General features: G+C 43.9%; 1 protein-coding gene across 6 annotated transcripts in view; it reads right to left on the bottom strand.

Annotated features, from left to right (window-relative positions):
• pax7a (paired box 7a) overlaps nucleotides 1-15738 on the bottom strand; it is an 84432-nt gene that overhangs the window by 39695 nt on the left and 28999 nt on the right. For all 6 annotated transcript variants that reach the window (XM_039756184.1, XM_039756182.1, XM_039756183.1 and 3 more), the window contains exon 5: nucleotides 4232-4431. In XM_039756184.1, the coding sequence (XP_039612118.1) occupies nucleotides 4232-4431 (200 nt within the window). The remainder of the gene's footprint in view (nucleotides 1-4231; nucleotides 4432-15738) is intronic.

Here is a 15738-nt window from a genome sequence, read left to right on the forward strand (position 1 = left end):
GTTAAGAGACAAAGTCAGAGAGGTGAGATTGCGTTGGTTTGGACATGTGCAGAGGAGAGATGCTGAGTATATTGGGAGAAGGATGCTAAGGATAGAACTGCCAGGTAAGAGGAAAAGAGGAAGGCCTAAGCGAAGGTTTATGGATGTGGTGAGAGAGGACATGCAGGTGATGGGTGTAACAAAACAAGATGCAGAGGACAGAAAGATATGGAAGAAGATGATCCACTGTGGCGACCCCTAACGAGAGCAGCCGAAAGAAGAAAAAGAAGGTCATGAAAGAGTATGGTCTTCTAATAGGATCCATCTGCATATGTTGAAGAACAGAGCGAATAATATTTCTAATTAAGCTACAAATTCTCAGTCCTCTGGAAATATACATCTAAATGGGTTAAAGACAACTCACTCCTCTACCTAGATAGTTCTAAATGGGGTGAAGAAGACCTTTTCCTTCCATGGGACATGTACCCAGTACTCTAGTAAGATATTTCTAACTGGACTGTACGCCATCCCACCATTCCAGTAGTATATATCTAACTGGGATGGAGAAGACCCTAATGAGTGACTAGGATACATCTTACTGGTCTGAAGAAAACCTACTCCTCCATAGGAAAACTTCTAATTGGGTCATCGATGGCTCCACCCTTCTAGTGGGATATGTTCACCTGGGTTGATGAAGATCTGGCCTTCCAGTAGGATAAGCCTAGCTGGGTTATTCCAGTGGGACAAACCTAAATATTCTGATGAATGCCTTGTCCTCCAGGCAAATCCACCAACTGGAGTGTAGACCTTGTTTTATAATAGTGGGTGGAAGCCCCAGTCAGCTAAATGCAAATACATCAAGACCTTGTCTTATAGCAGGACACTTAAGTGGGTTAAAGGACTCCAGGCCAGCCACTCAATGGGTTAAGTTAAAGGTTTCACTCACCTGCTGCCTTAACCTGTAAGTCTTGAGCCATCTCACAGTGGGGCTGCTTATGAATACTGTCATTAATTAATGACTTTGACAGTGATCTGTTTCAAGACATTAAGGTCGTAATGTGAAACAAGTGACTCTGTGGGTCGGGATATCTTCACACAGGCATATCTGCAGGTGGTGGGGATGGGGTGGGCTTCTCCACTTTTACAAGCCCCTGATTGATTAATGTTTGTGCTCCCAGGAGAGGGTGAGGGATCCTCTCTGATATGCAGAAAATTTTACAAGCAGCGGCGGGCTTGAAAGTGGTGGGAAGCGGAGGTCCCTGCCAGGAGTTGAAATGAGAAATCCAGCAGGAATGCAGGAACTTTTTTTTTGCAGCAACAGCTGTTGCTATAACTCTACTGTATTCTCACTGACTGTTTCCATCAACCACTCAGAGCCTAGCAGAAATGGCATTTTCTTCTCATTAGGTAAAGTCAATCAACAGTGACTTCCTCTTTCAAATGCAAACAAAGATGTGAGTCCAGCAGGGCAATACTGTGGTGATAAGGAATTAGACTTAGAGGGAGACCCAAATTATCCTGCCATACCAGCATTTATGCCCACTTGACCTAGCAGCCTTTCTTCTGCTCTGTAGTCTGCACGTGCTGCACCTTTCCTGGATTCAGGCTGGTCATACACACTAAACATCTCATCCTCTCCTTCCTCTCACATTTGCCAGCCAACTCAGCATTGAGCCTCCACAGCTCTGCCAGGCTGCAGGAATGTTGACAAGTATCTCATACACACACACACACACACACACACACACACACACACACACACACACACATGCTATGTGGACGCCTTTGTCCCGCTGGGAGCGCTTTACACAGGAGTTCTGTTAACACACTTGATCCCCTGGACGTCCACTCACATTTCTGACCTCTGACAGTTTGCTCACATTCACAACCACAAACATTTTCCCACAGTGAGCATTAATCCTTGAAAGCACTGGCTCCTCCATCTCTTTTGCTGTACTTTGCATCTTCCCCTGAAACCGGAGAGACAACGAGGCAGCCACAGAGATTCTGGGCTGTTCTCAAGGGAGACCATCTAACTGACATAAAACGGCAGGCATTTCAAACGTGAAGAAGCCCTCAGATTACAGCTAGAGGGGAGCATACTGACGGGTGCAAGTAGAGAAATTAAGAGTCTCAGTTTGTATCTGCCGCAGTTAACTCTACAATTTGCCCACAGAATTTAGCAGACTATTCTTCTCTAGCATAGCAAAGCAAACTACCCAATGTTATGTTGTGCCTTACATTAGTGAACATCCACCCCTTGATAGCCTACAACTACAGAACTGTAGTACAATTATTGGTTATCCATCCACCCATCCATTATCCAACCCGCTATATCCTAACTACAGGGTCACAGGGGTCTGCTGGAGCCAATCCCAGCTAACACAGGGCGCAAGGCAGGAAACAAGGCAGGGAGCCAGCCCACTGCAGGGCGCGCACACACACCAAGCACACATAAGGGACAATTTAGAATCGCCAATGCACCTAACCTGCATGTCTTTGGACTGTGGGAGGAAACTGGAGTACCCGGAGGACACGTGGAGAACATGCAAACTCCACCCAGGGAGGACCCGGGAAGCGAACCCGGGTCTCCTAACTGCGAGGCAGCAGAGCTACCCACTGTGCCACTGTGCCGCCCCAATGTACTATATACTTTTCATATTTTTTTCAGTTACAGCACAAGGAAGGTAAGTGACATGATCACGGGCTGCAAAGTGATGCAGAGGAAGGAATTGAACAGGCAACCTTTCAGATAGATAGATAGATAGATAGATAGATAGATAGATAGATAGATAGATAGATAGATAGATAGATAGATAGATAGATAGATAGATAGATGCTTTATAATCCCAATGGGGATTAGGGGAACTTTTAGCTTTAAGGTTGAGCTCCTTAGCTATTAGGCTGCATTGCCCATCCAAACACAGACAACCCTTTCAGAGTACTGAATGGTCCACTACACTTCATGTGGAACATCATGTCTCCAGTTGTTTTCAGAATCAGTGGTGGGGTGTAACGTGAGACTAGTGACTCGTTATCAGGGATAAAAGGAACGTATCATAAGTATTCTACTGCTGGACACACTGGAGGATTGTGATTGGTGGTTCCATTTTGTAGCTTTCTGGAAAGAGGTCAATATCAGACTGAGTACGGCTGCTCAGAAGGTCATTATGTGGTGTGGCAGTGTGGTGTAGTGGTAAAGGCTTTGGACTTCAAACCCTGAGGTTGTGGGTTTAAATCTCGCTAGTGACACTGTGAGACTATGAGCAAGTCACTTGACCTGCTTGTGCTCCAACTGGAAAACCAAAAGAAATGTAACCAATTGTATGTGAAAGTCACCTTAGATAAAGATCAGTCAGTCAGTCATTATCCAACCCGCTATATCCTAACACAGGGTCACGGGGGTCTGCTGGAGCCAATCCCAGCCAACACAGGGCGCAAGGCAGGAAACAAACCCCGGGCAGGGCGCCAGCCCACTGCAGTTAGATAGAGGTGTCAGCCAAATAGGTAAATGTAATGAAAGATAATATAACTTACTGGTCAGATGATCACTATTAAAGTCACACTAACACTTTGTAGCCATTAAAGAAGATACAAGAACTTATGGTTAGTGGGTCCTTATTAAAGACACTGTGTTCAATGAGCAATTACTGAAGATACTAGAACTTAATGGTCAGTAGATTTCTCCTAAAGACACTAACACTTTGTGGTCAATGAGCCATTACAAATGATACTAAAACATACTGGTCAGTGAGTCTCTCCTAAAGACACTGTGGTCATTGAGCAATTACAGAAGATACCAGAAATTACTGATCAGTAGGTTTTTAACAGAGACACTGGAATTTGCTAGCATTATGGTCACTATCAGAGATGCTAGAGCTTCTTGGTCTATGAAGTAACTAGAGCTTACTGGATAGTTTCATACTATCAGATCTACTAGAACTTACTGGTCTAACAGTCAAAATCAACAACGCTAGAACTTACTGGTTTGTGGGTTACTATTAGATATCCCTATTGACCAGTGGGTCAGCATGATATACACTAGAACTTACTTGCTAGCGGGACATTATCAGAGATACCTGTGCTTATTGTTCAGTGAGGTCAATATCAAATACTTTAGAATTTACTTGTTAGTCGTGCACCATTATGGGCACTAGGGTTGCTTAGTCACTAAAGGACTATGTGATGTTGTGATTATTAAAAAGAAGTGCATATAGACTGAGCTGGCGGCATGGTTTAATGGTCATCTAACCTGTACGCGGGCTTCAGTAAGCTTGGTGCGCTGGGCCAGCTCCTCACGTGTATAGATATCCGGGTAATGGGTCCTCTCAAAGGCTTTCTCCAGCTCCTCCAACTGCTCTGCTGTGAAGGTGGTCCTGCTGCGCCGCTGCTTTCTTTTGAGGGGCAGGTCTGGTTCAGACTCAACGTCAGAGCTCTCATCCATGCGGTTACCTGGAGCCGAGAAACAGAATGAAAGGTTAGGGGGAGAGCTTGGAAACTGTAGCTATATTTAGGCTTATTGAGGGCAACCATGTTAGCCTGTAATCACTGGTAATGGCTCTGAAGCACAGCCCCAGGTCTGGACTAGGGCACTGTACATGTGTGCAGTCCTGCATGATTTGAGGATGGCCGTGCACAGCATGGCCTAATTGAACTCCACTTTTTTTTTCAGAGAGCTGGCCTCCACTGTAGAACAGGATGCTTCAAGCACTTCAGCTGTACACCTTTAAGATAAGAATGAAAAGGAAAAAGAGAACAAAGCAAAACATTTTCATTGGCATGATTCCTCTTGCTGGCCGCCTGTGGTCATGCAAGACTCATCTGTGACATACACACCCTCTCAACATGATTAAAGAAAGCCAATCAGCTTGCGTGCATGAATCACAAACCACACAAAAGGGGGGAGCAGTCCATGAAGGGAGCGCTGAGAACAAGAAGCAGAAGAGCTTCTGAAACACTGCTCCTAGCTACCAGGACCCCCACCCTCACCCCACTGTCCTACTGGACATCTTTGAAAAAACTGAGAAGACACAGAAAATACAAGCAAACCCACAGGGCATTGACACACCGATACATGCAAGTGAACCTGCCAGGAGAGTAGTCTGTAGCATGCACACCGGGAACCTGCCAGTGTGGAAGAGTGCGCTCGTGCTCACCCAGCAGGGCAGCATGCCGATTCGTGAGCCTGTCAACCTCATCTCAATGTTGAAGAGGGCAAATGCACACCAGTGAAATCAGACCAAAAGGACGGCAGTGCCATCAAGAAGTGCAGCACCGCTGCTTGGGCGCCCAAGTCATTTCCATTTCTGTGCACAACGGCTTTCTTCCTCAGCTTATTGATCCTAAGACGGGCCTCATCTTTTTTTATTTTCAATTTCACTGGAGATTCTTTGATCCCTTCAAATCCTCACAATAGCACTGGAGGCCCTGTGCTCCAGACGCAGTACTTAATGCAGGCCATGACTTTGGCTGAAATTTAAGCGATTCCAAATTAGGGACGGCTAAACCGTCTCTCTTTATTTTTAATAGGAGCTGCCTGTTCCCTGCTGTGCTTCACTGCCTGCTGGTCAGGGTGCTTGGAGGGGCCAAATAACCCAGAGCCTCTGGCCTCACATGTTTGATTTTCCACATTGGTTTTCTTCTTTCCTCCCTCGCTCTGATGAGATCCATCCCCACGTTGGAACTGGAGTTCAGCAAAGATCTCATGTTAAAGATATGCCATCTGTACCACTCAGGCTCCCATAGTGACAAGCGAGTCTCTTTATTCAGGCAGCACAAACCAGGACCTGCTCACTACAGTGGATAGACGTGGTTAAGGAACGTCAGCTTGGACCTCATTTTTGGACAACACAGAAAATTGTCCAACCTTGGAATATTAACTGCGGATTTTGGACGGCTAAGTCAATGCAAAATAGGGGAGAATGAGGATAATCAGTGGCACATGGGTACAAATGAAAAAAAAAACACATTCAAGAAGGAAGAGAGACATTCATGCACATGCTTAACTCTACAAGTACACACACAATCCCATACACCCTGACAAGGCCACACTGGCTAAGCGCTTGGGCTCTTAATAACCAAGACGCCAGTTGCCACCTCTGAATCTGTGTGACTGTATAAATTACTTAATCTACTTAAGCAACAACTGCAAGAGAAATAGAGAACACTTCTGCTGTAACTGTTTACCTGTAAGTTCTCATGGGGTAATATTCACTGTACAGATGTGCTATACAATATAAGTTTGTCTATATATTGTCTGTGCACTTTCCGCTGTGCATTTATTAACATGATCACATACACATAAACATTCAACAGGTCAGTGACAGGTAGTGAAGCCAAGCGCTTGGACTGTAATTCACAAACACTTCATGTTGGTTCAGTCTCCACTTTTGAGGCACCGTGTGACTCAACAAATGACTTAGCATACTTGTACTCCAACTGTGAAGATATTTAAAAGTATAGTGTTGCACCTGCAAAGTGCACCTGGGTTGGTGTTTCTAACTATTATTATTATTATTCAGCTAAAACCTTTATCTAAGGTAGCTTACAATATTTGAGATACAATTGGTTCCATTTGATTTTTTTTTTCCAATTGAAGCAGGGGTAAGTGAGTGACTTGTTCAAGGTCACCCAGAGTCAATAGCAGAATCTGAATCTGCAACCAGGGCTGGCGCCACCATTAAGGTGGATTAAGCAGACCATAAAGGGCCAAAAAACCCATCTGCCCGGGTTAGCTATCAAAGAGTCGGTTGGTGTACTAATAAGCTTGACCTAGGGTGCAAAATACCCAAGCACTGGCACTGCCCACAACCTTAGGGATTGAAGTCCAAAGTTTTAACCACTAAGCCACACTGTGATTGAAAGGTGCTCTACAAAATAAAGTCTATTTGCTTCTATATACAAATGGAGATGTATGTATAATCAGGCTCTCACAATGGAATGTAGTGTGGCCTAATGGCTTCACTTCTAGACACAAAACTACAAAGTTGCAAGTTCAGTCCAGCCCATAACGTGCAGCATCTGTACCCTAATTTAGAAATGCCGAAATAATTCTTCCATACAGCATCTGTGTCATTATGGAAGACGGTGTTATGTAAAATAAAGGCTTTTGGGTTTGAACCTGTAACAACTGTAACTGCTTTCACACGTGAGTGAGTGGACACTGGCAGGCAGCGTGACCTGGTAGCTAATATCAAGTTTTCCTTGAATCCCTGGTGTGACCCTGAGCAAGCTGCTCGTACTGTTAAGAGTGCAGTCACTATTGAAAGACACCACATTTATCTGTCATAGATGTAAGAATTCAGAAATGTAAGACGATGCGCACAATCACACACACATTTAAACAAATGGGCTTGATGGACTGAAAGGTCTCTTCTCATTTGTCAAATTTCTTATATAATTATGTTCTTATTTCACCTTCGTGTGCACTGCTGAACATGCACGCCAGCAGAACACTGTGAATTTCCCATGTACGAGGGCACATAAATGACAAGGAAACAGACACTTTTGCAAACCATGTAACGTTCATAAGAATACAGGCTTATAGTCTCGTGATAGGGAATAAATCGTCATAGGCATGTGGCTTCACGTGCACACACTGAGGAGAAAAGTCTGATTTCCGGTGCAACTTGACCTGCCTGGAAAGTGTGGCGCTCCCAGCAGGTGCAGGGAGGGGTCAGGATCAAACTCTGGGGCGGGACGCAGGTGAGGGTCGGCCTTTGCTTTTGTCACAGAAGCAGTCTACTGTGAACAAATGCGTAAATTAACGTCCAGAAGTCAAGTGGGCCTGCAGCATTCTTTGGTAATGATAAAGGAGGAGAGGCGAGAGAGAGAGAGAGGGAGAGAGAGAGAGAGGGGCAGGGCCAGGCCAAGAGCTTGTACAGGGCTGTCTGGCTGCTTGGTGGGCCACAGGTGAGGTGCCGGCATGTTCTGAATCAACCCAAAATGGGAAAAGGTGGGGGAGGGAGAAAAGATGCAGACACAGAATGACCAAAAGCCTGCCTGTCAGGCCGCGCGCACCTGCGCGCACGCAAATAATGTAGGCAACCGAGCGGCCGACGGGCCTGGCTTACCCTGAAGTTTAATTAAGCAAGGAATTATGGGATTAGGTGCTCTGTCATTAGGAGCCACTCAGGGAGTCATCTTCCGGACGTCCTTTTGTCTTGGAAAGTGAACACTAGAGAATTCCGAGTGGATTAGAGCTCTGCTGCCGGACATGAAGACGCATTAATGAAATACATTTTTTAAGGATTGCTTTTGAAGGCGATACTCCCCCCAGTTGAACACACTGGGATATTTATAGTGTGCTGTTAGTTTTATGGCTAAGCAGAGACAAATGCTGGTGCTAACATGGCATGACAACACTTGAGGAGCGCACCGGGGCCTGCACGCTGCTCTCCAAAGGCACCCGGCAATCCATCGCCAAGCTAAAGCTTTCATTTAAGAGACGCTGTGGAATTTATTTGTTCTCGAATTGATGTTGTTGGATTTAAGAAAAGAAAAAAAAAAAAAATAAACGGGAGAAAGAAATCTCCTCAGTGCGCATTCCTGGTTTATGCCAGTTATATTTGTCAACTCAGATGGGCTTATAGTAAGATTCACTAAGCCAGAGACTATTTATTTTCTGAACATTTGCTGCTACTTGCTCACACTCCCCCCCACCCCAATCATTCCCCTTCTCTGATTTGTGGTCTTCCGTTTATAGGTTTAATAAGAAAAAAAATAATGACAAGCAGTTTGAAGTTGGCAGTACCAATGTTACAAGCCAGTTGGCAACACAGCCCCCCATAACCTCCTACCAGGTGTCACACGCTGCTTTCACATTCAGCACTGGAGTGACACAGCCCACCTTTTCAAAGAGAAAGAGCTGGAACAGATGGAATCCAGAGGAGACTTCACCATTCGGTGCTCCTGGTTCACATTAAAATAGCCAGAACTACAGGTGCTTTATCTATGTGTTGGAACATCTTCATGCCACAAGCACCATGATCACTGAACCAACCCGGCAGCAGGTGGCTGCTTTTGGAGATGCCACAGGCTGCCTATTTTGACCAACCCTCTCAGTTATCAGGTGCTCAGCAGATCTTTCTTTAATAGATAGGTTCACCTCTTAGGTGGACATGGATCATAAGCTGGTGGCACATTGTTCATGAGAATGTTTATATTACCAGTGATCACTTGATGGAGAGCCAAGGAGTCTGTGGGGTACTGATGTACCAGAGGTCAAAGAGACCTGCACCCATACTTCAGAAGACATTGGAGAATTTGTGTTGTGAGAAGAAGACAACTAATGCCAGTTCAGCCCAGATGGCAGCATGGGTCAAATTCACTTCACTAACAGCTTGGAAGGTTAAATGTACTCGACTGCATCTAACTGCGTTCCAAGGCCATTCTAACATTCACAAGCCACCCTTAAGGTGACTTGCCTAGTCTCTGACACATTCCAGTGCCTTCCTGATCAAGCTCTCTTTGCTCTCTGTGTTTCCTTGCGCCCCAATAAGATGTCAAAAAAAAGCAGGCCTTCAGACAGTGTTTAAAAGGGAAAAGGATTCCCAGGAGCACTTGAGGAACATGAAAGCTAACATGCGGCGCACTGATGTTTTCAAATGGAGGATTCAGAATGCTCAGATGAACACAGCTAATCCACAGAGAACTGTATCAGTAATCCTTAATAATTTAAAATCAGTTCTGAGGGCCGTAAACAGACAAAGGGCTCCATTCAAGGGTGACCTGCTTAGCACATTTTAGAAACTGAGACCCTGACATCACAGCAGGAGGTACGAGAAACCCACTTTCACACGGTCACCAGTCAGGCTCAAACTCCAAAAAGCAGACCAAGGCTGTAGCCAGGAGGTAACTCTACAATCATGCAAGTTTATATAGTGCCTTTCCATAGTGAGTACTAGGCCAATGTACTTTAACAAGTAGACAGTCATATTTTACCAAATTACACAAACAGACCAGTGTCTCGTTCAAGATCACAGAGGCAGTCAATGGTGGGGAGTTAACGGCATAGTTTCCAACATTGTAGCAATCTAGAACATTCTGCATAGGTCGCGATGAAGTACAAGTATGATAAGGGACTGCTTTTGGAATCACAGAGTGATTATTAAGCTTGCAACCCTGAAACCTTATGATTTATGTTCTAGCGTCTTACCGACTACACCACACTACCTGCTGGTGCATGTGACTCTGTCTACTTGCATGTTCAACAAAAAAGCTTTACTTTATATAGCACCTTTTTGTGCTGTAGATAACCACAAGGCAATTCTGAAGTAGAACTCTTATACATATTTTTATAGATTGAATCCAAGTATGCTTGTATGGTTCACAGCTCAGTGTGAATGACTGGAGAGAGCGAGTGCAGGCAAGTGAAGTGACCTGATCAGGGTCGCAGAAAGGCTTAGAGGTTTGTCTCTGAGTCTGCCACCTTAAAACAGTCAAATGTCTAAGTCATTGGGCCACTCTTACTCTTACTTACAAGGTTGAGTGTGTGAGAGCTTTGTTGTTTAACTTACATCCAGCCATTTTCAAACTTGCTTAATCCAAGACAAGTTTGCTAGAGTGGCCTGACCTAGGAGGTGTGTTAGGTACCAGCCCTGATCACAGTGCCAGGCCTTTGCAGGGCACTTCTGGAGCTGTGAGAGAGCAGTGCTAACCAATGTGGACCATGGAACCCATGTAACTCTACAACCAACTAGTGCCTGGTCTGGTGAACACCACAGCACGATAAATACAATGAGATAATGCAACCATTTAATTTGGAGTTGGAGTACAGGTAAGGTAGGTTCTTATTTACTCAGAAGTGGGAATTGAACCTGAACCTTTGAACTTTATAGTTCATTGCCTTAGTTACAATGCCATCCTGCCTAGGAAAGGAGAGGAGAGATGGTTGGGTGGAGGGGTGAAAAAGAGAGACTGAGCACAGGCAAATGCAATGACTTCTTCAAGCTCACCTGGCTCTCCAGTGGTACACTCTGAGTTGATGTTTAGTCTAAAACACTTAGCCACATGACCACCATGCTTGCCTGCTACAGGCCGTGTGAAGCGACTGCTCAGTCTACATGGGAAAACTTACTAGAGGTTTGTGTGCAAAAAAAGAATGGTTTGTGATTTGCACTCATTGTCAGGTCTTTCTTGTATCTTCTGTAACTTGTTGCTGTAGTGCCACTGAAAATACAACGCTAGGGATTTAGAGATATGTACAGTATTTTCAGTTTTTCTCTTAACAGCAGGTGCTGATGAATGCAAACGTTTGTGGTAATTGCCGCACTGGCGTTCTTTTCTTAAAGCTTCTTTGTGTTCAAAGAAGCCCAAAGCAGAGGGACGGAGTGGAACGCAGAGCAGCCCGATGTTCCAGCAAGGCCAGTTTGTGTTTAGAACCATGCCATTCGGCGTCTGCATCCTCTTACTTTATTTTCTTAAAGAAAGAAAGACAGACAGACGTTTCTAATCTGCAGCTCCCACAACAAACAATTAGCTCTTCTTTCATTCTTTCTCTTTTTTCTTTTTTATTCTTCACTGCACCAAAAAAAAAAAAAAAAAAGAAAGAAAAACAAGCGGTTGAGGCGCGATTCCTTTATGAGCCTTGTCATGTGTGAGAGGGCCCAGGCTTTCTCTCTATGCACTCACCTAAGACAAGAGAAAGCCTGAGACGCCTCCTGGCTCTTTTCGCCCAGTGGCGCTCACACCTTAGGGGGCCATTAAGTAGTGAATGCAGGCCTGACAGCCCTCTGCGGCCCTGTGTGATATCAATAAACGCTGACATATTGACTCTCCCTGCTCCACTCGCCTCAAAGCTGCCTCCTGCATACTAAAGCAGCGGGACGAAGACATTGGGGGGCTATTGTTAGGGTGACGCTGCTTTGGGGGCCATTGTGGAGGAATTCGAACGGAGAGCAACCACCCGCCATATGGGAATCAGAGCCGCTGAGGTGGGGATGTGATCAGATCAGCAGAGGAATCCTCTTTCAAACTGGCCTATTCCAATTCTAGATTTTAATCTAGAGTAAACTCCTATTTTAAAAGTTGTTGCCCACCATCTGTTATGGGTGGGTGCAGGCACTTTGTTGCCCAGGACCTTGGAAGAGTTAAAGAGGAGTTGCTCTATTAGAAGGCCTACCAGGCTAAACCACTTTTGGAGTCAGACAATGGCGACAGTAAACCCCTGGAATTATTAAAGATTTGCTAAGAGAAACAGATGGAGAGAATCATGACTGCCCTGTTGTGCACCACCTGAAATACAAGGGACTTATTTGAAAATAATACTTGCAGAGTGAGAAAATGGTAATATATTCAATAATTCATTACGGCATGGGCAGAGTCAACATTGCAGCCAAATGAACTGTGAAGCAGTCCTGAGATTTCTGGGCAAGACTTTACCAGGTTAGGGATCACCGACCCAGAGGAACCTCATAAAACCTTTCTCCTCTACCAAAAAAACCCTCTTCATTTCCTTGCTTGCGTAAATTGGGCAAACTTGATAGAGCCTTGACTCAAATTAGCAGCCACTAATCTCAGGAAATGAGAACCTATTGTATCTGAGCACAAGAGGCGTAAATCCCAGGCCAGCCCACCTTTCTGCACGGGGCACTCATTTTCACATACAATCCCAGACCACCTTTTGCACATCTGATACAGCCGGTGTCCGATACCAGGGCCCGCATTCACACACTCTGCCCTGACTGGCAGAAGCCTCAGAGGAGCTCAGCACTGCTCTTTCAAGAGACCTTGGCATTGACAAGATAAGAAAACTAATTTTAAAGCCGTGCTCCCTGCAGGCATGCAGAGTCCTTGTGAGCACTTCAAGTAAAATTTCTGACAATAAAGGTGCCATTAACATGGCACATACACCAGGCTTTCTGCCCATTTAAAAGCAAACAGGTGGATAGTGTGAGAGTAGCGCAGTTTGTGTGCTCAAGCAATGACGATGCCCTGAGGAGGACTGTTGACTCCACAAGTGGTCCCATATCCTTGCCTATTGACTGAGTGATTAATCTGTCACTCTTTATTAACGGCTGGGGGATTTCAACAAGCATTCTAAACCACACTAGCACAGAGGTTCTACTGAAGCATTGCCTACATGCTAGCAGCTACCATGAGGCTCCAGATCAGTGGATTCTTTCTATCAAAAAGTGGGAGTAATGGAACAAAGCAACCCCAGAGGAAAAGTAAGACATACGCCTGCAGGACACACTGAGGTCATCAGCAGAAACAAATCACTGTTAGGAATGATGTTGGTTCAAGTGAGCATCAGCGATTCAGCTAACCTAAGACCAGCACCTTAGCCTGGTTTCGCAGTAAGCAGCAAGAGAACAGCTCCAACACAAAGCCACTCAGAATGGAGGCTGAGCTGTAAATGCATTCAGTGCAAATTCACTGGGGCTTGGAGTGATGCAGTGCCCTTGACCGCCACTTTGTGTATGTGTTTGCGATGCATTTGTACAAATATTTTTGGCTATATCATTAGTTTGGTCAACTTGTTTTAATTGGGCTTGGTGTTTACTGTTTTAACACTAGAATTACAGAGCCTAAGAAAAAACTCGTTGATCTGTCCCACCTTAAATCGCTTCTCACTCCACTGTCAGCGTCTTTTGTCCTTTAAATGTGTTGATAAGCACCAAACAGCAAGCAGCCTGCTATCACATTCCCCACCCCGCACAGTATTCTCAGCTCAAGTCTGTTTACCTGCGTGTCAGTTGCTTAGAGTTGTTTAGAGTGAGAAGTCAAGCAAAATGACACCTTTTATAAATACTATATCGTTATTTGGAACACTTGCATTTCATGTGTGTTCTGTGTCTACAACAATCTATGCACAGTAAACACATCGTTAAAACAGAAACTTTTTCATGTTTTAGTAATAACTGACAAAATGTTGACATGAAGTGTATAATGTGTGAAGCCTGAAGTCCAAATATCAAAGAAACACTTTCACAAAAGGTACAAATATAACAGAACAAGTGCGCTTTTATTCAAAAATATAACTGCAGAAAAAAAAACTGCGTTAGCATGCGACATTGACACACATTTACTACAACTGCCTCCATGGTGCAATAGTATCAGCTGCTGACTGGGAATCAAAAGGTCACAAGTTTGATCCTGCACAACTCCATTTTGAGAAGTTAACTGCTCTTATTCTTACTATTTTATAATAAAAATATACATTTGATTTCAGTCTGTAACAGCTGGTGTAATTTATGATACTTGTAAAGGTTAGCTTTGTTTTTTTATTTTTAATTCTGTTTCATTCTCTGCTGTTTTCACATAAAGACGTGCTATAGTGTACTTGGACTGCATTCTCGTACCAGTGCTTGCGAAATGAAGTGTCTGCGTGCACTTTTTCATGGCACTACACGTGTATTTTTTGAGCATTCCCGTGTCGATCAAATACAGGAAGCTCTGCAGTGTACTTGTGACTTGACGCTGTAGGAAGTAAGTAACTAAATCCAAATAAATAACATATAGCACGGAACGGAAATCAGCAGTTCTTAGCATTGCACCACGCAAGCTGTCATATCAACTGCCTACCGTAACTTGCCTTCTTTTTTCTATAGTTATAGTCTTGAATAAAAGTGCACTTGTTTTGTTATACTTGTACATCAACATTTATATTTTACTTATAAAAAAGCCAGATCGAATGGTATTTATTTGGATTACACGGAGAGGTGAGAAGCGATTTAAGGTAGGATGGATTTTTGAGTTTTTTCGTAGGCTCTGGTAATTCTTAAGATGGATCCCTGACTTTAGCATGTTTCATGGCCACTGGCTGTATGGAGTTTGCACATTTCCTTCATGAGTTTTTGGCACATATGGTGGACTGGGATGATTCATGCCTTGTTACACATCTAATAACAAAACATTGACCACCACCCCCTCCCATGAAGTATCAGTTATGTAGTGAAACAAAGTCATAGTAATCTTGTCTGCATGTAAAGAAGTGCACACTCTCTGATAGTGTGTATGCTATATAAAATAAACATTGAGTTGTTGATCACCACTTCACTTAGAATTAAAAAAATGGAGTCATAAAAAGAAGCCTTGAAACAGCAGGAAGGGACTTCAGAAAAGCTTTTCAGCTTCTACAAGTTGCTTTCAAATTCACGCAGCCTTGGCAGCTGGAAAGTTACAATGATGTGTGCATTCCAAAGTAACATCTTGCTTGCTTCGTCATCATGGGTTTCTCATTGTTACGATCTTTCTGAGGTGAGTGATTTAGTGAACCATGTGTGCATTTCAAAAGGAAAGAGACATTTTTCACTCTCTTTTTTTCCTGAATGCAGGTCGTTCGTACACACAAGCACCCCCTTGGTGTCCATTCACTTGTCTCTGACTGACCACCCAACCCATGCAGTCCATGTTGTCTGCTCTCTCCTAAGAGAGAGCAACAGATAGATAGATAGATAGATAGATAGATAGATAGATAGATAGATAGATAGATAGATAGATAGATAGATAGATAGATAGATATATATGATAGATAGATAGATAGATAGATAGATAGATAGATAGATAGATAGATAGATAGATAGATAGATAGATAGATAGATAGATAGATAGATAGATAGATAGATAGATAGATAGATAGATATCTCTTCTGCCTGTGTTTTTTAACCATCAAATGTGTTTCAAAAGCACAAGGTACACTCTTCATTCATCCATCTTACTAATTTTTAGGCAGGGTGGTGTAACAGTGAAGTCATTGATCTTTACAGCATGACATTTCCAGATCAATCCTCACACTTTCTTCAAGTGTCTGGTGCT

This window comes from Polypterus senegalus, chromosome 6, assembly GCF_016835505.1.
Source record: "Polypterus senegalus isolate Bchr_013 chromosome 6, ASM1683550v1, whole genome shotgun sequence".
In the NCBI taxonomy this organism is placed as follows: Eukaryota; Metazoa; Chordata; class Cladistia; order Polypteriformes; family Polypteridae; genus Polypterus; species Polypterus senegalus.